The 26806-nt window shown below is 33.0% G+C and overlaps 1 protein-coding gene and 1 pseudogene across 4 annotated transcripts in view; one reads left to right on the top strand and one right to left on the bottom strand.

The window, feature by feature from the left end:
* The window catches only part of LOC143228656 (electron transfer flavoprotein-ubiquinone oxidoreductase, mitochondrial-like), a 36249-nt gene extending 27748 nt beyond the window's left edge, over positions 1–8501 (top strand). Inside the window, exons 8-13 of the mRNA XM_076459896.1 lie at positions 373–585; positions 1567–1785; positions 3044–3209; positions 5452–5634; positions 7446–7664; positions 7851–8501. Of these exons, the coding sequence (XP_076316011.1) occupies positions 373–585; positions 1567–1785; positions 3044–3209; positions 5452–5634; positions 7446–7664; positions 7851–8014 (1164 nt within the window). The 3' untranslated portion in view covers positions 8015–8501. The remainder of the gene's footprint in view (positions 1–372; positions 586–1566; positions 1786–3043; positions 3210–5451; positions 5635–7445; positions 7665–7850) is intronic.
* Positions 8502–9071: 570 nt separating this feature from the next.
* Positions 9072–26806, bottom strand: part of LOC143228655 (protein brain tumor pseudogene) — a 30203-nt pseudogene continuing 12468 nt past the window's right edge. For 2 of the 3 annotated variants that reach the window (XR_013015380.1, XR_013015379.1), the window contains exon 2: positions 9072–15697. The product of XR_013015380.1 is annotated as a protein brain tumor pseudogene, transcript variant X3 (transcript). Of the gene's footprint in view, positions 15698–17411; positions 17535–26806 lie in introns of those variants that run through there. The other variant, XR_013015378.1, reaches the window with a different exon arrangement.

Genomic DNA, 26806 nt, shown 5'->3' with positions numbered 1-26806 from the left:
ACATATAAAATAGGTTAATTTCTAAATTTCATTATCCGGGTCACAAAAGCAAAGTTTGTAGGGAATAATGGCCATTTTCTGTACTTTTGCAACATAAGTAATTAAGAAATAACACATACTATCCAGGAACAAAAACTGTGTTACATAGTGTTAGTTGTGTTACATAGTGTTATTTGTGCTACATAGTGTTATCTTGCAGTTAGTAACATTGGAATAACATATCTGAATTTCTCATGATTTTAGTTGCATTTTCTCATACAAAGTATTGTGCCTCTGTTGTAGGTTCTTAGATCTTCATTGTGGTTATTACTAAACTGAAACACATCTGCTTCTTTGAATGTAATGTTAATTACTAGTTGACTGAACTTCCAGGGAACCTTTGAACGAGGAATGGAGTTTCATGCCAGGTGTACAATTTTTGCTGAAGGTTGTCATGGTCATTTAAGCAAACAGCTCTATAAAAGATTTAACTTGAGGAAGAACTGTGAGCCCCAGACTTATGGTATTGGTTTCAAAGAACTGTGGGAAGTAGATCCAGCTAAGCACATCCCTGGACGAGTGGAACACACAGTTGGGTGGCCTCTCGTAAGAAATTCCTAACTTCTCTCATTTCTGTCACTTATTAAAAATTCTTACTGCCCTAGATTGTAATTACATGTCTCATTAAGAATATGCACTCATACATACATTAATATTTTTAAAACTAATATAATTAGTTTTGCCATGAATCAAGTCTGAAGATGAACAAAACATCGTTACAACTTCTGATCCATATTTATATGTACAGAATGTCATGGTTTATGAATATTATGAAGCTACATTCTGCAGGTTGGGTAAAGTCTACTGATTTCTTGCACTGGCTATCATATTTTAAGTTTCTCTTACAGTGTACCAGTCTGGTTTCAGTCCACCTATACTTACACGAAATGAATATATAATTATTATATAGATAAGTATTACTCATTGTCTGATGTTGTACACTGTTTTAAGTATTATTCATTGATGTTGTACACTGTTTAAAGTATTACTCATTGTTTGATGTTGTACACTGTTTAAAGTATTACTCATTGTTTGATGTTGTACACTGTTTTAAGTATTACTCATTGTTTGATGTTGTACACTGTTTTAAGTATTACTTACTGTTTGATGTTGTACACTGTTTAAAGTATTACTCATTGTTTGATGTTGTACACTGTTTTAAGTATTACTCATTGTTTGATGTTGTACACTGTTTTAAGTATTACTCATTGTTTGATGTTGTACACTGTTTAAAGTATTACTCATTGTTTGATGTTGTACACTGTTTTAAGTATTACTCATTGTTTGATGTTGTACACTGTTTGAAGTATTACTTACTGTTTGATGTTGTACACTGTTTTAAGTATTACTCATTGTTTGATGTTGTACACTGTTTTAAGTATTACTCATTGTTTGATGTTGTACACTGTTTTAAGTATTACTTACTGTTTGATGTTGTACACTGTTTTAAGTATTACTCATTGTTTGATGTTGTACACTGTTTTAAGTATTACTCATTGTTTGATGTCTTCTGGGTGTTGTTTTAAGGAAAGAACAGTCTATGGCGGGTCATTTCTTTATCATTTGAATGAAGAACAACCACTAGTATCGATAGGTTTTGTAATTGGCTTGGATTACAAGAACCCTTACCTGAATCCATATAGAGAATTTCAAAGGTTTAAACTTCACCCACATATACAACCAGTCTTAGAAGGAGGGAGACGGATTGGTTATGGAGCACGAGCCCTGAATGAAGGAGGTATCCAGGTGAGGTTTGTTCTCACTTTGAGAATTGTGAGCTAAAATAAAGTGAAATTACTGTTACCTCTAGAGCTACATAAAAAAAGATCCAAACATTCTTTAAATGAACTTTAAATATATGAAAAAGCTGAATTTATTAGTAATTTAATTGTTGTATTATCTGTTTCACATGAGATTTAACAAAACTAGCATTATTAGAGGTTGGTAGTGTATGTTGTTTTGAATATTATTAAATTTTGTTCAAAGGTAGATAAAAAAAGTTACATCTAACACTTTCAAGGTTTGATACAGCAGTAACGATTGTGTTAAAAGTTTGTTGTTAATAAAGGTTTGATACAGCAGTAACGATTGTGTTAAAAGTTTGTTGTTAATAAAGGTTTGATACAGTAGTAACGATTGTGTTAAAAGTTTGTTGTTAATAAAGGTTTGATACAGTAGTAACGATTGTGTTAAAAGTTTGTTGTTAATAAAGGTTTGATACAGTAGTAACGATTGTGTTAAAAGTTTGTTGTTAATAAAGGTTTGATACAGTAGTCAGTAATGATTGTGTTAAAAGTTTGTTGTTAATAAAAGTTTGATACAGCAGTAATGATTGTGTTAAAACTTTGTTGTTAATAAAGGTTTGATACAGCAGTAATGATTGTGTTAAAACTTTGTTGTTAATAAAAGTTTGATACAGCAGTAATGATTGTGTTAAAACTTTGTTGTTAATAAAGGTTTGATACAGTAGTCAGTAATGATTGTGTTGAAGTTTGTTGTTAATAAAGGTTTGATACAGTAGTCAGTAATGATTGTGTTAAAACTTTGTTGTTAATAAAGGTTTGATACAGTAGTCAGTAATGATTGTGTTAAAAGTTTGTTGTTAATAAAGGTTTGATACAGTAGTAACGATTGTGTTAAAAGTTTGTTGTTAATAAAGGTTTGATACAGTAGTCAGTAATGATTGTGTTAAAAGTTTGTTGTTAATAAAAGTTTGATACAGCAGTAATGATTGTGTTAAAAGTTTGTTGTTAATAAAGGTTTGATACAGTAGTAACGATTGTGTTAAAAGTTTGTTGTTAATAAAGGTTTGATACAGTAGTCAGTAATGATTGTGTTAAAAGTTTGTTGTTAATAAAGGTTTGATACAGTGGTAACAAGAGTGATCACCATACCATCACATTTTTGGTATTGTTAGTGACTGTATGTTGTTAAAATTATGGTGTATTTATTCACACTATATGTGAAAAATGTATTATCATTTCCACTGTGCTATTTGTTTCAGAGTATTCCAAAATTAACCTTTCCTGGTGGTTGTTTAGTGGGCTGTAGTCCTGGCTTTATGAATGTTACTAAAATTAAAGGAACACATAATGCAATGAAGAGTGCTGCACTAGCTGCAGAGAGCGTGATTCAAACTGTGTGTGAAGAAGGGTCAACAAGAAGTCAGGGTGAGCAGTCCTCACTACTGAGGACAGTAATAATATCATAAGGAAATGTTTTTATGCACAGGGTGAGCAGTCCTCACTACTGAAGACAGTAATAATATCATAAAAAAATGTTTTTATGTACAGGGTGAGCAGTCCTCACTACTGAGGACAGTAATAATATCATAAGGAAATGTTTTTATTTACAGGGTGAGCAGTCCTCACTACTGAGGACAGTAATAATATCATAAGGAAATGTTTTTATGTACAGGGTGAGCAGTCCTCATTACTGAGGACAGTAATAATATCATAAGGAAATGTTTTTATTTACAGGGTGAGCAGTCCTCACTACTGAGGACAGTAATATCGTAAGGAAATGTTTTTATGTACAGGGTGAGCAGTCCTCATTACTGAGATCAGTAATAATATCATAAGGAAATGTTTTTATGTACAGGGTGAGCAGTCCTCACTACTGAGGACAGTAATAATATCATAAGGAAATGTTTTTATGTACAGGGTGAGCAGTCCTCATTACCGAGAACAGTAATAATATCATAAGGAACTGTTTTTATGTACAGGGTGAGCAGTCCTCACTACTGAGGACAGTAATAATATCATAAGGAAATGTTTTTATATACAGGGTGAGCAGTCCTCATTACCGAGAACAGTAATAATATCATAAGGAAATGTTTTTATGCACAGGGTGAGCAGTCCTCACTACTGAGGACAGTAATAATATCATAAGGAAATGTTTTTATGCACAGGGTGAGCAGTCCTCACTACTGAGGACAGTAATAATATCATAAAGAAATGTTTTTATGCACAGGGTGAGCAGTCCTCACTACTGAGGACAGTAATAATATCATAAGGAAATGTTTTTATGCACAGGGTGAGCAGTCCTCACTACCGCAAACAGTAATAATATCATAAAGAAATATTTTATGTACAGGGTGAGCAGTCCTCACTACTGAGGACAGTAATAATATCATAAAAAAATGTTTTTATTTACAGGGTGAGCAGTCCTCACTACTGAGGACAGTAATATCATAAGGAAATGTTTTTATGCACAGGGTGAGCAGTCCTCACTACTGAGGACAGTAATAATATCATAAAGAAATGTTTTTATGTACAGGGTGAGCAGTCCTCACTACCGAGGACAGTAATAATATCATAAGGAAATGTTTTTATGTACAGGGTGAGCAGTCCTCACTACCGAGGACAGTAATAATATCATAAAGAAATGTTTTTATTTACAGGGTGAGCAGTCCTCACTACTGAGGACAGTAATAATATCATAAGGAAATGTTTTTATGCACAGGGTGAGCAGTCCTCACTACCGAGGACAGTAATAATATCATAAGGAAATGTTTTTCTGCACAGGGTGAGCAGTCCTCACTACTGAGGACAGTAATAATATCATAAAGAAATGTTTTTATGTACAGGGTGAGCAGTCCTCACTACCGAGGACAGTAATAATATCATAAGGAAATGTTTTTATGTACAGGGTGAGCAGTCCTCACTACCGAGGACAGTAATAATATCATAAAGAAATGTTTTTATTTACAGGGTGAGCAGTCCTCACTACTGAGGACAGTAATAATATCATAAGGAAATGTTTTATGCACAGGGTGAGCAGTCCTCACTACCGAGGACAGTAATAATATCATAAGGAAATGTTTTTCTGCACAGGGTGAGCAGTCCTCACTACTGAGGACAGTAATAATATCATAAGGAAATGTTTTTATTTACAGGGTGAGCAGTCCTCACTACTGAGGACAGTAATATCATAAAGAAATGTTTTTATTTACAGGGTGAGCAGTCCTCACTACTGAGGACAGTAATAATATCATAAGGAAATGTTTTTATGTACAGGGTGAGCAATCCTCACTACTGAGGACAATAATAATATCATAAAGAAATGTTTTTATTTACAGGTTCTTGAAAACTGTGTTCCATAAAATAAGTAATTGTACAACAAAGTACACAGACTGTAAATTTACAGACAAAACTTATTTTACTAATGTGGTGAATACATTGTTATGTATATATTCCTTGTATTTGTTAACACTGTAATGGATAATATAAACTAAAATCCAGTTTTTAAACACTGATAAATAGCCCATTATTTCATAGTTGTGTTTACTAATTTGAAAATAACACTTTTAATTTTCTAACTACTCAAAGGTTTGTGTGCGTATGATTGTACTTTATGTTAGAAATTCAAATTTATTAACAGAGGATCACGTAATTCCTTGTGTTTATGTAGGTCTTGATCCCAAGATTTATGAAGACAAAATTCGTAAGAGCTGGGTTTGGGAAGAATTGACATCTGTTAGAAATATTCGTCCATCTTTCCACACTCCACTTGGAGTTTATGGTACTTTGGCATATGGTGCTGTTTTCTACGTGATCTTTCGAGGCAAAGAACTGTGGACACTTTCTCACGGTGGTAAGCATGTATGTGTAAAAATCATGTTGTTCAGTGTTTCTGTATTTATGGCAGGTAGGGTGAATAGATATGAAACATCTTAGTCAGATTCAAACACAGCATCGTGAACATTCCCACTTCAGAACTGTTTGACAGTCACTGTAGTGTTGGGTACAGATGTTACTAGCTAATTAAGAGATTTGAGTTCTATATGCAGATACCAGTTCAAATTGTAATGTAAGATAGATAGGTGTAAGGATAAACAGAAAATTTAACGTTCTTTAAATTATTATTATTACAAACTACTAACTAAGATCTGCATCAATCATGTTTTCCATATTTACACGTCAACACGTCCAGTTTCAAAATATAAGTAACCAGCTTTATTTAAATAATTTTTAGAATCACTGCTGTGCCATTTTACATCATTTATTTGGTGTAATTCACAAAGAAAAAAAATAATTTTGTATAGTCCAAGAAGTTTACAAACAATGCATTTACCAATCATTTCAGAATATTTAACATCTCTTATTCAATATCCATATCTCGATTTTACTAATTTTACCACACATTTCATGATTTCACAGCTTCCACAATGAATTTATGATTTTTGTTCGTAACACAGACTTCAGAGGAAACCATGTATCTGTGGAGGTTTTTGCTCCCTAAGTGAAAATGTTTGTTAAATATTTGTTTGAAAGTTATGGTAATTTTCTTGTATGACCCCCAGTAGATGTAGATTTAATGATGGAAAAACTTCTAATGAATAAAATTTATCTTATTGAATAGCAACTGTAGTTTTTAAATGTAAACTGATCTAGAACAGTGCTACTGTTGCCTTGTATGACCTGATGTTTTAAGTCATTTCTTAATACCTCCATAAACTGTTAGAAAAACAACCAAAGCTGTTGTGATTGGCATGTGAATATTCCATCAGTTGTTTTCATCAAATTTTATGGACTGGTGTTGAATGAAAAACATTCCATTACTGACGTACAATTGTCGTATTTCTATGATTTGGGTACAGAACTGATCTCTGGTGCAAATAAACAACTTGGAGATTGCAGATATAAAAGGAACTTTATGATGAACAATAAATGTATTGTGTTCTTGATAAATTACACAAGTCCAGAATTTGATGGAAGAAATAATCTGCACCAAGGAAAACTAAAAATTAATTCAGGGTCAAGAAGGTCATGTGTCACAGTAACTCATTACACACTAGTGCTACCTTATACCAATAAGGAAGTCTGAATCAATAGATTTGCAATTAAGGGTTAAAAACCATAAGTATATCCAGTTTAAGAAAACTGTTTAGAGAGATTTAAATAGAGAACCCTTTTTTTTTTTTTATGGGTTCAGGCTTTGCTGGGATCTGGAGAATTACTCTGGTTGTCTTTTTGTACTGGACATCGAAAATAGAGATTAAAGATATAAGCTGTTAAGAAAACCCACTTGTAGAGAAATATATACATATGTAAAAACAGCTTGTTTGGGTTGAGAAAAGTTTTTACGTAGAAGAGCGAACAACATCTTGACCTTCTTCAGTCATCGTCAGGTGTGAACCTCACAAGCCGTTTTTACATATATAAAGATACAAAGCTGATATTTTTTAAATTAAAATGGTAGAAGTATATCATTGACACCGAGTTCACAAAGGCGATCAGCTTAAGCAATAAATAACTATTACATTTGATTACCAGAAATCCACCTTTAGGTGGATAATAAAGAAAACTTTATTATAAATTTACAATTAACTTTGTTGTAAGTTTTAGGTTAGGTAATCCAGTCATAACTTAAGCTGATGTGTAATTTTGTCCTTGGTTTTGAAGGACCTGATCATGAGAGATTAAAGCCAGCTTCAGAATGCAAACCAATAGAATACCCTAAACCTGACGGGGTAATAACATTTGACCTAATGTCCTCTGTTGCTCTTACTGGTACCAGTCACGTAGACCAGCCTGTGCACTTAACTCTCAAAGATGACTTAATCCCAGTGAAAGAAAACCTGGCCATTTTTGATGGACCAGAACAAAGGTTTTGTCCAGCAGGTAAGAAAGCTTCTTTAATTTGAGATTATCCTATAGACTAGAATATTGATACTTTACAAACAAATGATGCGTTTAAACCATCTATTATAAGGCAAGGGCTTTATAACCTTTTGATGCAAGGTATAACTATGTTTAGTTCTAACTTCACTCAACAATAAATGTATCTGGTTTGTCATTCTGTACCAGGTGTCTACGAGTATGTGGAAACTGAAGACGGGAAAGGAAAGAAATTTCAGATCAATGCCCAGAACTGTATCCACTGCAAGACGTGCGACATTAAAGATCCAACCCAGAACATTAACTGGGTTACTCCCGAAGGAGGTGGAGGTCCAGCCTATAATGGAATGTAGTGCTTATTTTAATAAATCATAAGCACCACAGTGTTCACAAAGAATCTAATATCTACCAATTATGAGTGGTTAATCTTAATACAGTAACTATCTGGCAGATTTCTTTAATAATGCAATGCAAGTTGTGATATATTACAATTAATATATATAAATTAACTTATATTTTGTTCTGATTAGAAGCATCTTTTCTCTCCATATGACAGTTTTATGTTGATTAGATATATAAACAAAACTACATGTTATTAATGATTAACTCCCAGGGTCTTAAGTGGTCTTCTGTAAGAGAGATCTATTTTTTCACAACTGTGAATACATAAATCACTGTTCTAGTCGTCAGCAATTCACATCATGAGATGTTTACTTTAATGTGATTCTGATAGATTCTCATAAATTGAATATTTTATAAAAGTTATATTTACAAATATTTACTATTGTTGCAAAAGATTCTGTATGAACTCCAATAAACATTACTTTAAACACAGTAAAATACATTTTCAGTGTGACATGCTGTGCTGGTTTTGAGATTACAATATCTTTACAAAACTGGTGTAAGAGTAGATTACATCACAAAAGGATACCAGGGACATCTTATTAAAACAGGCTAATTCTAAGATTGCTAACCAAAAGAACTTTGGGTCACAAACAAGGACATTGGTAAACAAAAACCTGTAGTGGGTTACTACTACTTTTCAGTTTCATTTTTTTTTTTTTTATATGTATGGATTTCTGTGTTTACTAAGCCATCTTACCTAACATTGATTTTAACAAGATATAAATAGGGAAAAATACTATTTTGTTTATAAACACAACATCCATCAATGTATAATAAATGTTTGGATATGTAAAGTCTTGCTTTTAAACATGTTGCAGAATTAGACTTAATGTACTTAAAACCTACCTTTCAAGTGCTGCAAGAGATCTAGTTTCATTTTCCAGAGTTTTGATCCTGAGAAACTAACTTCAAATGTACACGTTTAGTTTGTTCCACTCAAAGAAAAGTTACATTGAGTACTTCTGTGACAGTAATTTATTATTAGAGGTTCACGACCTTAAGTGATGGGAACAAAAATAGTTTATTGAATGTAGTGTTAATACAGTCAGGTAACAAAATATGAAAGACAATAAAAGTTACCACAAATTGCTTAAAACAAAAGAGAATACAGAATCTGGATGAAGTAACCAATCATTCAAATGTTTAGACAAGTTAGTACTCATTACTGGAAACATTTACCAATCATTAATGAAAATAAAAAGTTATGAACCAATCGTGGAGGTTTTACAAAGAAACTTGCCAATTTACAGAAAAATCACACACCAATCACATTATATGGGAAGTACTTTACCACTTACAAATCTAACCTTGTCAATTATTAACTATTTTTTATATAAACAATGATAATGACTACTATGATATAGAAACATGTACCAATCATGGGTTAATAGACTGATGTCTTGATCTCAAAGATTTCTAAAGTCATGGACGAAGCACTCAGATTTATAAATAGAAGTTACATAAAAGTCATTAAGATAAAAATTATACATATTGTAAATCGAGTATAGCCACAAAAGATGAAGTTTCAGAGTTTCTAACTGATGAGGGCCTGTAACATCTTGTATCGTAGGTTACTTCTAACACTTGACACACAACTCCAGACTAATGATTACATTTCTATCCATCCTAACAGGTTGGAAATACTAAAAGTAGGTATTACCCTCTTTACAAATATCAGAGGACCTGGCAAAGCAGCATATTTAGCTAAACACAAAATTTACGTAAAACAATACATAATTGATATAAATATTAACTGTGAATCAAGAAGGGACTAAAATAAGCAGAGATCCAGAGAGATCCTTTGATTTATCCATTCCGTTTTCTGGTGATTTGTAATTTCACTTTGTCCACATAACATTACAAGCAGCAGCTACACATCTAAGAAAACCACTAACAAAATAAAAAATATATATATATGTATATAAAACCAAACTAAAACTTTTAAAATAACTTATACCCTCCCAAACAATTCATTTTGAGTATACAGATAAAAGTTAAGATACATGGAGTGGTATAACAGATTAATTTTGAAACAATATTTTAAGTCTATACTTCTTATGAAGAAAATAGAACACTTTGATAAAAGTTCACCATGGAGCACCAGTTAAAAGTACAACAAACAGAAGCACCATTTGTGCTTATGATATCTGGAAGTTGACTAATAACATCTGTGGAATACTAACAAAAATGTACATCTTTGTAACAAAATTTGGAATTACTTGTTGGCAAAAACAAAATTCACCAAATTTTTCACAAACATTGTAAAAATCTGAATTTTATTAATCATGTAATGATTTTTTTTACTATAATCCATACAAAAATTACCCCACATAAAATAGTACTACTGGATGCATTTATAAAAATGTTTTTTGCTGTTGTATGATCAGAAGTAGAAATAACTGTTGGAATGTTTCACAGATTTCCGATTTACTAAAAGTGAAATATTACATAGTATAAAAATATCTCAAAGAACACTTGGTTAGCTGAATTACATTCCAGCTTAAATTCCTAGCACAGAGCCAGCTAAACACATACACACGCCAACTGAAGCATGGGGAGACAGTTACACGCACTCCAACTGAAGCACAGAGCCAGCCACACACACACGCCTATTAAGAATTCTGTTTCCATGAACACCAACAATACAAAATAAGGTAAAGTGAAAAAAAATCAAAACTTAAGTTTAGAACTTCCCTTTTTAAAAAGCTGAGAGGAATTATGCCAGGTTCTTTATTCCAAACAAACAAACAAAAGTATAATTTAGGTTCACTGAAAAAAGACAAAAACAAATGATATAAAATTCAAGTTCTCTTCAAATTTTAACAATCTTATCAAAACAATCATTATAAAAATACTTGTACATCAATATGAGGTTCTACACTTGGTTTTCTTTTAAAGCCTTGGAGGAAAGTTGCATAGTGGAAGTGCATAACTGATGTATTAGGTAAGAAAGTTGTACATTTCATAATACAAAGTAACTATAAACTCAAATTTTCCTCATAAGCTAGAACAACTGATATAATTTGACTTTAAAATAATAAAAAACAACACAAACAAAACCATTAAAACAATCCTACCTGTGTAAACATACTTGTTTGACTAAAGTACAAATGTAATGGACAATAAATTATTTTATTACAAAGCTAACTTTTAGAAGCAATAGGAATAACAGTGTGTTATTGTTTTTTAACACATAAAACTGTTACAAGTAAAATTGCCCTGAACAATGTGAAAATATAGGTATTCATAGAAAATTCACTTTCCATGTGACTATTTATTAAATCCTTTCAACAAGAAAGTCCACAAAACTAAACAACATCTGTAACAAGTATACGAAATAAATAACTCATTTGTTTGTTCATTATAGAGAATGCTGTATTGAGCGCTGCAGTATTACTATTACAACTTCCTTCTTTACCAAAGACAAAGCACACTATACAGAATTAGAAACAATGTGCTTCTTAGTAAAACACCACTAGATGCCGCCACTTACTACTAAGAATTGTATGGTAATAAATTAGAAATACATTTCAATATAGATAACTACTGTAGAAACAAGTTACCCATTTGATAAAAGAGGGGGAACTTGAAGTGGGTACTACACTTCATATTAGCATATCAAGAGAGTTATGAAGATGTCATCCATCGATGACAGCTACAATTATTATAAAACTGTTTTTAATTAATAACATGAACACCTTGACATTACCAACAGATCAATGAGAAATACAAAAGTGATATGATAATTAAGTATTCTAATGAGATCATTCAGTGTTCAAACAGCTATCACCTAGGCAACGAATGCAATGTTTATAGAACATTTACCAGTCCTACAAAAGGTATAATTATATATGAAACAGAACAAAGTATGGACTTCGTTTCTCCACCAACACGATTGAAACACTGATCTACTTTAACCAATGTTATTAAATCACCCAAAGTACACACACATTTCTACTGGAAAAAACAATTAACTATGAAATAAATTATTGTCATAAAAATAAATGAAAACCAAAATTTACAAAATGTGTTATGAAGTAGTCAGTCCAGATTGTTTTTATTCATAGAGACTGAAAAACACTGAACTTTAAGTTATCAAAAGTCCCAGTCCAAGTTCTTTAAATCATCTGAAATGTAATAACCACAAATGCCATTTTTTAATATTTAGTTCTTAAAAATTTCAAACAGACTGGCCACGTTATAAAAATGTATACTAAAGTTGCTTTAAAAGATGTGTGGTCAAACACACTTTAATATCAACTGTTTAATCAGTAGGCCTACTTAGAAATCAGTGTAATTAGAGAATAGCACAATTCTTAAAGGACAGAGAATCAAACACTATAAAAATAAAGTTTCCTTTCTCCCTAGAAAATATTAAAACACATAGAAGTTCACATTCAGTTAAATATATAAATAATCACACCAGCTGTTTAATTATTTGTAAAATTAGCAGCAATACTGAACTTCTAACATTACAGGCTTGATGAGTTAAAGGTGTGACTAGCAAAACCTCCAGCCCCAGACTTTACAGAACTGTATTTTATGTTTCAACAAATGTAGCAATAAATAAGAATACAACTGTTTAAACATTTAAAATCAACACCGTTGGCACAAACATAGAACATTAATACTGAAAACTTACGGATCGTTACAAACTCAAAACAAGGTACCACCATCGGAAGTATCTTATACACTGAACTAGCTGCAGAATTATATAACAAAGTAGATGAATATAGAACAATATCAAGTAGTGGTCCCACTCTGAGATCACAGGTTCTTTGGCATATGCATGGATAGATTTACTATGGTTTGTTTTTTCTCTACATTAAGATCATAAACATTAGTTTGTAATAAATAGGATAAAACTGCTGAATGTTAAAAAATTATATTAGTAACTTCAGGATTTCTCACGAGAATGCACAGTCTTCCTAAACCAAGTAATGACTAGGGCTAATGTGAAACGAAAACAAACAACGGCATGAGAAAGTTCAAGAATCATCCTAAAGTTATAAGGGAAACGTTACGTATTAAACTTGGATTAAGTGTTGTTCTGAAACCCTGTTCTATGAAAAAGTATTCCACATTTCAAACTTATAACATTAACTTTCATAATAAGGATATCTAAAACAAAATGAACCATTTCAGTAATGACAACATGACTTAAACTATTAAAAGCTTATACAAAAGAAAGTTACTATGGTTAACCTAAATCAGAATGTAGCATACAACCAAACTCTCCTTTGAAACTGCTTATCACAACATAGGTTACAGTTGAATGAGAGTAAATAGCAGAACTTGCCCCAGGAACTGGTTGTGTACTTCTTGTACGTGTTACCCCAGCTTATTCTGCCAGATTAGAGAAATCGATAAACATAGAGTCGATAGTCCTTGCTTGCTAGAACAACAGAACCGTCATCGACAAGTGCCACATCGAAACACTGAGCGTGTTTCACCTTACTCTCTAGAGCATTGACCAACTGCCCATCTTGGGTAAAGATGGTGATGTTGAAATTATTGTGATTATCTGCCACTAGAATTTCCCCAAGAGGACTGATGCACACCCCAATCGGGTAGTTGGTTATTCCCTCTCTCCCAATCTGCCACAAGAAAAGTCCCTCATAGCTGAATACTTTCACACAGTGAGCTCTGTTATCACTGATGAATATTTCTTGTTTGTCGTTCACGACGACTCCGTTAGGGAACTCCAGGTGTTTCGAACATCCGAACTTGTGATGAACGTTGCCCAAAAGATCAAAAATGATAACACGCATCACCTTGCATTCCACCACAATAATACGACCTTTATTGTCAACAGTCACACCTCTTGGATGCTGGAGGATGTTGGCTCCAAACTTGCGAACAAACTGCCCATACTGGTTGTATATCTGGATTTGATGTGTTGGGCTCCTCTCAGTAACAATAATATCCCCAGAAGCCTTTACAACAGCAACTCTGTTTGGATACAGTAACTGTCCATCTCTTTTTCCACATTCTCCAAACTGAAACTTAAACCGACCTTCTTTGTCAAAGATTTGGATCCTGTGGTTATTGGTGTCAGCTACTATAATATCACTCTGAGCATTCACAGCTACACCACTTGGTTCTGTAAACTGACCCTCCATTACTCCAAACTCCCCAAACTTGCAATGGTAAATCATCTTCTGACGCTTTATTTGAGATTTTAAAGGAAAGATGTTTGAATTAACCAATTTTGATGATAAGTCAAAAACAGGGTCACTTGAAAGGGTGTCGGAGCCATTTTGAAAAATGTCACTAGGGGCACTCGACCACTTCTCGTAAGAATTAAGATCTCCCAGAAAAGGACTAAAAGTATTAATTGAGCCAAACCTTTTTGAAATAATGTTTGACTCGCACATGTGGCCATTCTTGCAAGATCGTTCTGATCCAATTACTCCATTTGGTCTTGCTATCGGCTGTGGTTTGACCTCTGAAAGAGCATCTGAATTTTGTCGAAGATATCCAAAAGTGTTTCGCACCCCCACTTGAATAGCCTGGTAATTTGATACAAATTCAAGGTCAGATACATTTAACCCCACAGTTGGGTTAAATCCAAGGATATTCTGAAATTTTGAGGTCAACAACTGTTTAAATACAATAATTTCTGTATTACTGGAGTATTTCATAAGTTTTTCTGTAAAGTCACAGATTTCAAGAATTTTTTCTATGTTTTCCTGAACTTTCTGACCCATCATTGAAAGAGAAACTATTTTTGAGTTGAAGACCTCATCCAACTGTTTGAGGACTTCCCTTTTCCTTTCTTCTAACACAACATAATAAAACTGGTATGTATCTTTAATTTCATTCCTCGCTTTATCATACTGGGCTTGAACATTACTAGTAGAGTGTTCAATCGTTTTCAAAACATTCCGTAGGTCTGTTTTCTTCAGCTTAGAATCTTCAACCAAACAGTTCATATATTCAATCTGCTTGTGTCCAATTTCTGTCAAGTGTTCAAAGTTATGTATCCCCTGTGGATGCTCCATAACAATGCATTCTTTGCAAATAAGGACACTACAAGTCTGGCAGAAAAATTCCACAGCTATGTGTTTATGACGTGAGCAAAAGATAGGTTTGTCAGCCTTGGCATCATCTTTATTTTCCTGTAACTCTCCCAAGGTGAGAACTCTATGTCCTCCAAAGCAGTGCATAAACTGATGGGCCATCACACAGTTTGAACACAAGAAGTTGGCACAGTCAAAACAACGAGCCACTGCATTGCTTTCCTTAGTTTTACAGCCGGTACAACAAAGAGAAGTTCCATTCATGGCATTGGCCTCCAGAATATTGCTCACAGCATAATTAGACAACAGACCTGACACACCTTGGCTCGTCAGCAAGATCTCTTCATGACACTGAGGACACTTTATCTTATCAGGAGATTCCTGGATTTTCTCAAGGCAAGGTTGACAGAATGTATGAAGACAAGGCAACACTTTGGGAATGGTATAAGTATCTTGACAGAGAGGGCACTTAGTGGAGATACTTTCCTCCAGGCTGTGATCTGACGCAGAACTACAAGCCGTCGAATCTGGCAGAGAAAGGGTAGGGGATGCCATTCTTGAATCTGGTTGGTTAACACTCATCGGTATGTTTCTCATCCAACAAGAAACCTGTAATTAAACAGAACGCATGGAAAAACGTCAACACATTGAAACAAGAAAACCTTATGCTTAGAAACACTTAATTCTATATATAAAACATCAGCTATAAAATTCATCATGAAGAAAAAAGTTTAAAAACTGTATAGTTTATTTTTAACATACGTTATCACCCTTGACTTAGTATCTGTTGTTTAAAATATCAAGTAAGGAGTTCAAGGAGAAAAAATATACCAACTGTATAGTTCCATACCTTAATAAACACTTCAACGTACAAAATATACCAACTGTATAGTTCCGTATCTTAATAAACACTTCAACGTACAAAATATACCAACTGTATAGTTCCGTATCTTAATAAACACTTCAACGTACAAAATATACCAACTGTATAGTTCCGTATCTTAATAAACACTTCAACGTACAAAATATACCAACTGTATAGTTCCATATTTTAATAAACACTTCAACGTACTCCGTACCATTCAAGTTGAGATTGTGAGTAATATAAAATCACAGTTATTTAGTCTCTACAAAAACAAACTTTTAAATAATACATACAGGGTGTTCAGAAAGTCACTGTACACTTATATATTTATTAACTGACATGTTTCAATATAGAATACAGGAGGTAAATATGAATGACAATTATAAACAATGTTGAAAGTGACCCCTGTTGGCATCAATACAGGCCTGGATCCTTCTTATTTTGTTTCTAAACACAGCTATCAGCTGCTGGCTTCAAATAAGACTGAATAAATAAGATTACAAAACTGCACAGTGACTTTCCGAACACCCTGTAAAACAAAGAAAATTAATATGCACGATTCCAGCTTCAAGCCAGCTTAAGAATTAGGATAAAACTGGAACGCTGTCGCCGCCACTAACCTGTGGAAACTAACGCTTGTCTACACACGAACAAAGTTAACAACTCTTGTAAATAATATATTTTGTTAAATACACAACATTAACAATACACATTGTGTACACAGCTTCACCTAACGAAAACCTAATTTTTCCAAGTTATTCAGTCCTTCCCCCTAACATCAGAAGTTTTCTAGTTTTGTCTATATAAACACACACGTCTTCTCGCTAAACCTTTACCACTTTCAAAGTAATTTATTAATTAACACTAATGAACCATTTCGGGCGCTTCAAAGTACAAAATAAACAGTTACTGCTTACTTCGATGGCACAAAAGACAAAGTTAATTGTATACACTTCACGCGGTATCATCAAGATGTTTCCTTTATAGTTTTTGATTGAATTAGGACAATTTCTGTCTTTGGTTTTACACACGACATTAAATGTGAAGTTCCTATACAGCGTAGAACTTTGTCAGTCTAATTTCACGTACAAATAAGCACATTCGACAATACGACACACATAACGCGTAACGTTTCTACTTACACTATTATTGGAATGTAGTAATACAAAAGCTATTAAAATGGCTTATACAAATAAAAAAAATGTAACATCTCAACCACACTATAATTGCTATGTTGAGTTGTGAATAGGCCTTTAGCTCAATACTAGGGCTCACTAGACGGGCTGGTCAAAATGTTATTCATACCAAATCACTTAAACTACAGCTTTGATCTGGCGAATTGCTTTAGATATTGATAAGAAAGTACTTAACATGAAACTATACACAGGACTGTTATGTATTAACTTCACTCATAAATCAGAAATATTAGCGAACCGAGAAAATAAAAACTTTTCTCACCACGTTGAACAATAGGATTGCAACTACGGGTTTTTATGAATATTTAACAGGAATTTCAAAAACGCACGAGTTCCCACACGCACGACCTCAATCTGTTTGTCGCAAGTAGTACAACGACAAGTGTAATACTCCAAATACATCCAAGTACTGTTTCTGACTTCACCCTTACAACCCACACTACCATGAACCACTCCTTGTCAAACAACATTTTGTAAGTATATACAATTAAAACATTTATAATTTCACCCATTCAAGTTAGCAACTGGTACCACAAAAAAGTTTAAAATATTATAGAGCTATTAGAATTCAGTAGTTCGGTAAAATCAGCGGTAGATTCTAAATATTTAGAATCACAACATTTTTCACACGCACTACCTATAGAAATATTCATTTAACGTACAAAAACACATCGGTTCCTTATTACCAATTACAAGCCTTTAAAACTATACAACCAAAATAAATATTTAATATGGGATATTTATAAAATGTGTTTGCTCTACTTTTTACAATCGTTTAAACAAGAATTACACACGCGCGTGCGCGTTAACAACAAAAGACTTATGATACTAGATGTATTTAGGAAGGAACCCCGAAAGTGTTCCGTTCCAAGGGTAGATAAAACCAAAATTAAGAATAACAATTGTTTATTTCGAAGTTCATATGTCATCTTGTGTTAGAGCCTACAGGGTGCATAATTCTTATCGTGATTCATGATATGCGCACATTTTAGTGACGTCATGACAATACAAATTGCAATGTTAAACGTTCTTACTATGACACTGTTTTAGTATTCACAGACAACACTACTGTATGGGGTGGTTAAACATGACTGTTATAGGCGGTCTCAGGCCCAATTTTCTGGAAACGAGACTTATAAAAACAATCTAGTATTAACAATATTTTTATTAGTATTGAAATACCTAATAACCACGTTTTTGCCAGAAGTTTCAGCTTTCAGTAGATGACAGAGTAAATAGTATTCACGGAGAGGCTTCAATCCTATCTTATTTTCGTCTTTTCAAGGTCAGCGTTAAGCACCACAGACACTGGTTATTAATTTTATCATTGCACTATTGTTACGATACAGTTGTTTTCTAGATGTACCGTCTTTCTTTGTGAATAATCAAATACTCGTCTGAACCTTGTACAAGTTAATATTTCGTGTAGGAAATATAACAACCTGCTCTACATTCGACCTAAACTTTTCTAACCCCTAGCAAACAGAAAATTATCTTGTTTACTTTAGAACGAGGAAAAGATTGAGCGGTAAAAATCCTACGTTGTTATGTGGTTAATGTTTAGTTAGTAAGCAGCAGCGTATCTTAATAGGAACGTCGTTCCTTCACTATTTAGAACCAATCTGGCATTAGAAATTCCTAACTTCGTAAAGTTTTACCAACCTGTAGAAGAAAGAGTCATCACTTTTATTCAGGTCATGTACAAGTTATCAAACTATAACAAAAGACATTAAAAACTTAAAATGTGTAGTTCTATTAGAACTAACCACAAAGTTCCAAACAATTTATGGTCAAAGTTTTAAACTTTTCACCTATCACAATTTCCGTATTGTTAACGAGTTTTTTTTAAACTTCACTTGAGAAAATGAAAGTACTCATGACAGACTTATATAACAAATTATATTGTTTACAGTATTTACACTGTGTTGTATACAAAGTCTGATCCAATAAACTCATTAGACGTTTGAATGTTAGTAAAGTCTCGAATTTTGCGGTATAGTGTGAAAGTGTAAAATAATAAACATCCTGTTTCCTATTCAGCCACACGTAAACAGTAACCAATAAATGCTTAGTTTTTAATTGTATAAATACGGCCGGTTTGTTTAGCTAATATTTTTAACTTCTTGTTAACCACTTTATAAGCGTTACAGGACACAAACATTATAGTTCATGCACAAGCGTTACAGGACACAAACATTATAGTTCATGCACAAGCGTTACAGGACACAAACATCATTATAGTTCATGCACAAGCGTTACAGGACACAAACATCATTATAGTTCATGCACAAGCGTTACAGGACACAAACATCACTATAGTTCATGCACAAGCGTTACAGGACACAAACATCACTATAGTTCATGCACAAGCGTTACAGGACACAAACATCACTATAGTTCATGCACAAGCGTTACAGGACACAAACATCACTATAGTTCATGCACAAGCGTTACAGGACACAAACATCACTATAGTTCATGCACAAGCGTTACAGGACACAAACATCATTATAGTTCATGCACAAGCGTTACAGGACACAAACATCATTATAGTTCATGCACAAGCGTTACAGGACACAAACATCATTATAGTTCATGCACAAGCGTTACAGGACACAAACATTATAGTTCATGCACAAGCGTTACAGGACACAAACATTATAGTTCATGCACAAGCGTTACAGGACACAAACATCACTATAGCTCATGTACAAGCGTTACAGGACACAAACATCACTATAGCTCATGCACAAGCGTTACAGGACAAACATCACTATAGCTCATGCACAAGCGTTACAGGACAAACATCACTATAGCTCATGTACAAGCGTTACAGGACAAACATCACTATAGCTCATGTACAAGCGTTACAGGACAAACATCACTATAGCTCATGCACAAGCGTTACAGGACAAACATCACTATAGCTCATGCACAAGCGTTACAGGACAAATCACTATAGCTCATGCACAAGCGTTACAGGACAAACATCACTATAGCTCATGCACAAGCGTTACAGGACACAAACATCACTATAGCTCATGTACAAGCGTTACAGGACAAACATCACTATAGCTCATGTACAAGCGTTACAGGACAAACATCACTATAGCTCATGTACAAGCGTTACAGGACAAATCACTATAGCTCATGCACAAGCGTTACAGGACAAACATCACTATAGCTCATGCACAAGCGTTACAGGACAAACATCACTATAGCTCATGCACAAGCGTTACAGGACACAAACATCACTATAGCTCATGCACAAGTGTTACAGGACACAAACATCATTATAATTCATGCACAAGTGTTACAGGACACAAACATCATTATAATTCATGTATAAGCGTTACAGGACACAAACATTATTATAGTTCATGCAGAAAAGTTAATTCAACGCAGAATACAGTTTTTGGAAGTAATGAAGAAACATAAGGGTTTAAAAGTAAAGAATGTTATTAATAATATTGAATCATGATTAGCTTTTAATAGCATCATAAGTAATATGAAACAATGGTTGTTCTTCAACCAACCAATCTCTGTACTTCGAAGTCAATGAGTGGCCAGAAGAGAGAAATCCAGGCTTTGGAGAAAAGAAATAGTCCCTTTGTGAGCGTTTTCAAAAACAACCACAAGATACAGACATTTTCTAGACAACTTTGAGTGTACCAGATCTAAGTCAGGTGTTCAAGTCAACCCTTGTAGTTCTGTACCAGATCTAAGTCAGGTGTTCAAGTCAACCCTTGTAGTTCTTCCAAATGAGAACAAGACTTCAGAATCATGAACCTCATCATAACGGAAACAAGTTCACGTGACAAGTCCATTGTTCATTAAACAAACATCACAGCCCTCCGTTTCTAAACAACAAACAACACTGAGTATACAAATGGATTAAATGTCATTGTTCAACAACAGATATGCAAAGAATTGCCAAGTTCAAGGAACTCGCTATTAACCAATCTTCGAAGTCCTATTAAATTATTCAGGACTTCAAACGTTTAAAGTGAGAAAAGATTGATTACAATTTACAACTGCTATTTGTGAAATGTTTTCATGTATTAAATAAATACCAATCACATTCCACCAGTTCTTTATTAAACATCACTGAATGTACCTGTAGCCCAAAACACTTAATAAATACTAATCACCAGTTCTTTATTAACACCACTGAATGTACCTGTAGCCCAAAACACTTAATAAATACTAATCACCAGTTCTTTATTAACACCACTGAATGTACCTGTAGCCCAAAACACTTCATATTTAAAAGAAAACCATCATGAAACTGGTGAAGCCACTTTGAAACATTTAAAACAAAACAAAAGACTGAATAAAAAAACATTAAAATGTCTAATAAACAGGACATTGTGTGTGGGCTAAAACATTGGAAAATATAATGAACACAACTATAATCACCTGATAACTTACTAAATATCCAACTGAATGGTTTAAAACTAACAGCTTGTTTATTACATTCCTTCAATCACCTACAATAACTAGTCATACTGAAAGTAACCATTATCACTTCACCTGATAACTTACTAAACATCCAACTGAATGGTTTAAAACTAACAGCTTGTTTATTACATTCCTTCAATCACCTACAATAACTAGTCATACTAAAAGTAACCATTATCACTTCACCTGATAACTTACTAAAACATCCAACTGAATGGTTTAAAACTAACAGCTTGTTTATTACATTCATTCAATCACCTACAATTACTAGTCATACTGAAAGTAACCATTATCACTTCACTTGATAACTTACTAAAACATCCAACTGAATGGTTTAAAACTAACAGCTTGTTTATTACATTCCTTCAATCACCTACAATAACTAGTCATACTAAAAGTAACCATTATCACTTCTTAATAATCATGAAAGTAAATGTGCATGTTGAATAGATAGTAGTTGAACATGAAGCAAGACAATAAACAAAGTTTACAAATGAAGTTAGTCATCTATGTGTACAAACCTGATTATTTATCAAGTAACAAAAATACAGAAGTCCAGTTTTAGAAAATATATCAATGTTTAACAAAACATTAAAAATTATATCAGCACATAATTTATTATATACAGTACATAACCTATGGACTGTTTGGTCCTTTACACCATCACTATTGATTTAAAATCTAAACTTTTTAGAAAACTGATTCCTTTGTTGGAACTCCTGTAAAGTGTCAACCTTCACCATGGACAGCTAACTCTTCTGTTAACAAATATCCCATCTTAGAGGGACCCACCTCCGTCTTTTCCCAATATTTAAAGCATTTCCCACATCCAACTGTACACATATCAAAACCCTTCATTCACCCTGTCAACCCCAAGAATAATAGCATAAACTTTGACACAGTCACCTTTGACCCTTCTTTTTCACAAGTATACATTAAGATTTTATTTGATTTACTACTAGCAACAGAACCATTGTTTTACTGGCTTTATTGCATTATTCACCACTATGCCAAGTTCATTTTATAATGCATTACCTCAGATTTACTGTAGTCAAAGGTCATTTTCCAAATCACTCAGCATCCTCAATGCAGCTAGAAATACCAGTTTAACATTTTCATTAATTATATTCATAAAGATTCAAGAATTACCTCCTGTGTCACTCCACTAGCAACAACAGTTCAGTTTGACCAAACTCTACAACTATTTCTTAGCAACTCTCATTCAAGCACTACAAATCCAATTAACTAGTATTTTCCCAGCCGATATTAATGCAATTCTATTGAATAATTTTCTGTGTGGCAGCTTATCAAAATACTAGATTCTTGTCCACACACTATCTATCAGACAAAAAGAAACCAAGAGATCAGTAAAGAAAGATTTCCTATTGTAGCGTCCATATTGTTCTTGGTTATTTTAACTCCAGACACTCTAATTTTCAATCCTTGACCCATTGACCTATTAAAATCAAAAACTAAAAAAGCTGCATACTTTACCCCTGACCCACATTAAAGACTATGGTAAACCTTGTCTAGTCCAGGTGTTTTGTTAAATCCTGATTTACAACGATCAATATTAACATGATTCATGTAAGTGTTGGTATTTCCAACAGAATGCTTGCAGGGTGAGAAATACTGCTAATATTTTATCATGTAAAAACATGAGAACATTTGCAAGTTCAGCCATCTCACATTATAAAATTCTTTACCACACCCACCTTTTGGAACCCAGTCCCACACAATTATTATTAACAACTCTTAAAGAAAATCCATACCATTAGTTTCAACATTATCAGCCAGTTCTCTCCCATAACCTGCTTTTTCAATTTGTTTTTAAACCAATTCCTTTCATTCTAAAAGTTTCCCCATCTCTCCTCTGAAGTGAAACATCTTGTGGTTATAGAATTTACATCAGATTTTCCATTTTATCTTCTGTAAGCTCTTGAGATTTGATTTCTTGTTATGAGACCAGTCAGATCACATATTTCACAAGTGGAATATCTCACAGATCACTGTTAGAACCTTTGTTCTGCAATTTGAATGTAAAAATATCTAATAAACCACAAGAATTTTAATTATTTGGTTAGTTGGGCAAATAAATGTTAAATGATTATTTATAAACAAATGTTGGATAATGCACCTGTGTTATAACTTTAGTATTACTATAAAAAAGGTTCTCAGCATTCCACTTGATTAGTCTCAACCCTTTTGTTATGGGTCTTCTTACAGTCAAAGGTCAAGTCATCACATATGTAGACTTACCTTCAATATGTTATTGAACTAGTATTTCTGGAATGCATTTCAATAGGTATGGTATCAAACTGTAGATTATAATTCAAACTGAATACAGTTTTGGTTCATATTAGATGCTTCTGATGTCCAAATACAAAGTCTTTAGTTTATTATGAAATACAAACTTATTATCAATATTAACAAGCTAGAATATAAGAACATATCTTTTCTATTTGCCGAGATATTATTATATTAAGCAAACCAAATACAGTGGGGTCCTGCCCACTTCTTCCATTTATGGAGATTCTTGTGTACACCTACTTCCATGATGATGTGAATAACCAATCAAGAGCTCAGAATGTTCCCCACATTGTTTTTTCAGCCTCTAGGAGGTAGGATGTGGTTTTTTTAACACTTCTAGCATAACAGAGCTAGTTCTGGGTTAATCACGTGTTTGTTAGAAAAAAGAAACAGATAAAGAAAACAAAAAGCTGTTTGATATTGTATACTTTTAAAAATGAATTTGCAAATACAAAACCCAAGACTGTTTCCATAAAAGTTACCACAAATCTCTAATTGCTAAATAAATCACGACAGTAAGTCTCTATAACAAGTTTCAACCCTTTGGTTATAATTAGTAACTGTTTAATGATAGAGCACGATATAGTAAAAACAGAAACTTTGAAAATTAAAAACCTTTAATTATAAAACTTGTACATTTAAAAAACAAGTATATACTGACCAAAACGAAAAAGTTATTGCTATGGCAACCACTAAGTAAACTTCAAATTTTAGCTACATCTACAATTATTTTCACTTGCATTGAAGCCTAATCGTATTTCTAATACAAATGACATTTGTAATTTTTACATGACTATCTAAAACCATATTTCATCCATTTAATGAATAATTACCTACACTGAATTTTATAAATATCCCTTTCTATTGGTACAATGTAAATAACCTATATTCCTTTCTGTCAGTCTGATATCATGTTTGTACTCCTCAAACAACAAACTGATAAGTATATCTGCAGAGAAATAACTTTTTCCTGTGTTGGTTTTAAAAATAAGTACTTTGAGCTGTCTTTAGAAACTAAATATCACTGTTTTGGAAAGCAATAAATGTACGAGTTTATTAAAATATCAAGAAACACCAGGACCAACATATCACATCAACAGTTACTGCAAATGCATTTCATCTTGATTTACTGGACTCCACCAATATAACACCTCAAGCTTTTCAATCAACTTGTTTAATCTGAAATTTTAGTGGAAAATATCTTTGAAACATCCTAGTACCTTGCCAGCTTGACCCAGCACAAACTCCATCACTGGTGCTGACATTGTAACCATATTGTGCTGGTTATAGTTTTTACCTTCTAACTTTTCAATTAGTAAGTATGTTCACAAAATTGGGCAGATTATAAATACATTTTACAATGATTTTGTACACAAAATATCAATTTTTTTTTAAGTCTTAAGGTTTGTTAAGCAATGCTTTTCTCATACTTTTTCATTTTCACATATAGCCTATCCAATGTCAAGTTATTTTCATTTCATGATTAAAAACACATTAATGCATCAGAAAATTTTCAAATTTCCCACTATTATCCTTACAATGTCCAGATAGTTTTATCAAACATTTCTACTAACAAATGGTATAGGTTCAGTCAATTTGACCGATCTTGTAACCACTGTGCAAAATTAGGAAATTAATGGTCATTTACCTTTTTTCATTGTACAATGACCACTATAAAAAGAAAGCATGTACAGATTAGATAGTTGAATCTCATTACATTTATACAGATTTACTATAATCAACCTTTCAGCCATGCCTGGCTAACAATACAAAAGATACAACGCAGTGTACATGCACTGATGTTACCATATTCAGTAATATAAAACTAACTTGCCTTTACACTTTCCAGTGTGTCGTAAAATGCAGTCACAATTATTATCAATTATATACAGTATTAATATTTACAAACAAGTTCTTATAAATGTACGTTTTTAAAACACAGAACAAAATAACAAACAATTCTCTTCTAGTTACAACCTTTTAAATCAATTGCTGCTTGTTGTAGCTTGCTAAGCCTTAAATTTCACACATGGTGAATGTGAAATCAAACAATTTTACACACACACACACACTTAACCAAAAAATCAAATTACTTCATCAATACCATAGCATTCCATTATAATTTATCAAGTTTATTAAAATAAGCTGTTTGTATCTCTAAAAATGTGAAATATGAAACAGCCTAAAGACAACTTACCAGCATGAAGGTTTGTCTTGAAAGAAAGGATACCATTATATTTAAAAACAGCTGACAAAAGCATGAAAAGGACATTCTGAGGTTTCAATTTCTTATTCACATCGTACATAAAAGTGCACGTAAGAGACCACTTCCAAAAATAGAAAGATAGCCACTGTATTTGATTTACTAAATATGATAGCTCAGCAAACAGAAGTTTTTAAACTCTAGCTTTTCAATATTAGTAATTTGAGGTCATAATTTGTACAAAACTATAGACTTTATATTTTGACATTACAAACATCTTATCTGAAACAGTGGTGCATTCAACAAAAACTGTTTAGGTGTTCTTTAAAATTTACTTTTCAATAAAGAACTCAAATAATGTATAATATAAAACTTTGAATTACAATCTACAATTTGATACCAAATCTAACAACATATATTCATAAAACAGTAGTCGAATAAAATTTTCGATGCAAACCAACGAACAAGATGACATGGCCTTTGACAAGATAAGTTTAAATGGAATACATCTTTAGCACCCAGTTTTTTCTTCCCCTTAAAATTATCCTAAAGGTTAAACCAGCTCATGGCACATCCTCAATAATAACCCTGATGTTCTGCAACTTGATTCATATCCACGTCTAGCCTGACTACTCCCAAAAATCCCACATATGTACTCAACTCCCTAATCCCATGTAATAAAT

Source organism: Tachypleus tridentatus, chromosome 10, assembly GCF_004210375.1.
Source record: "Tachypleus tridentatus isolate NWPU-2018 chromosome 10, ASM421037v1, whole genome shotgun sequence".
In the NCBI taxonomy this organism is placed as follows: Eukaryota; Metazoa; Arthropoda; class Merostomata; order Xiphosura; family Limulidae; genus Tachypleus; species Tachypleus tridentatus.
Note: the sequence above shows the minus strand (reverse complement) of the source record. Positions and strands in the feature narration are given on the sequence as shown.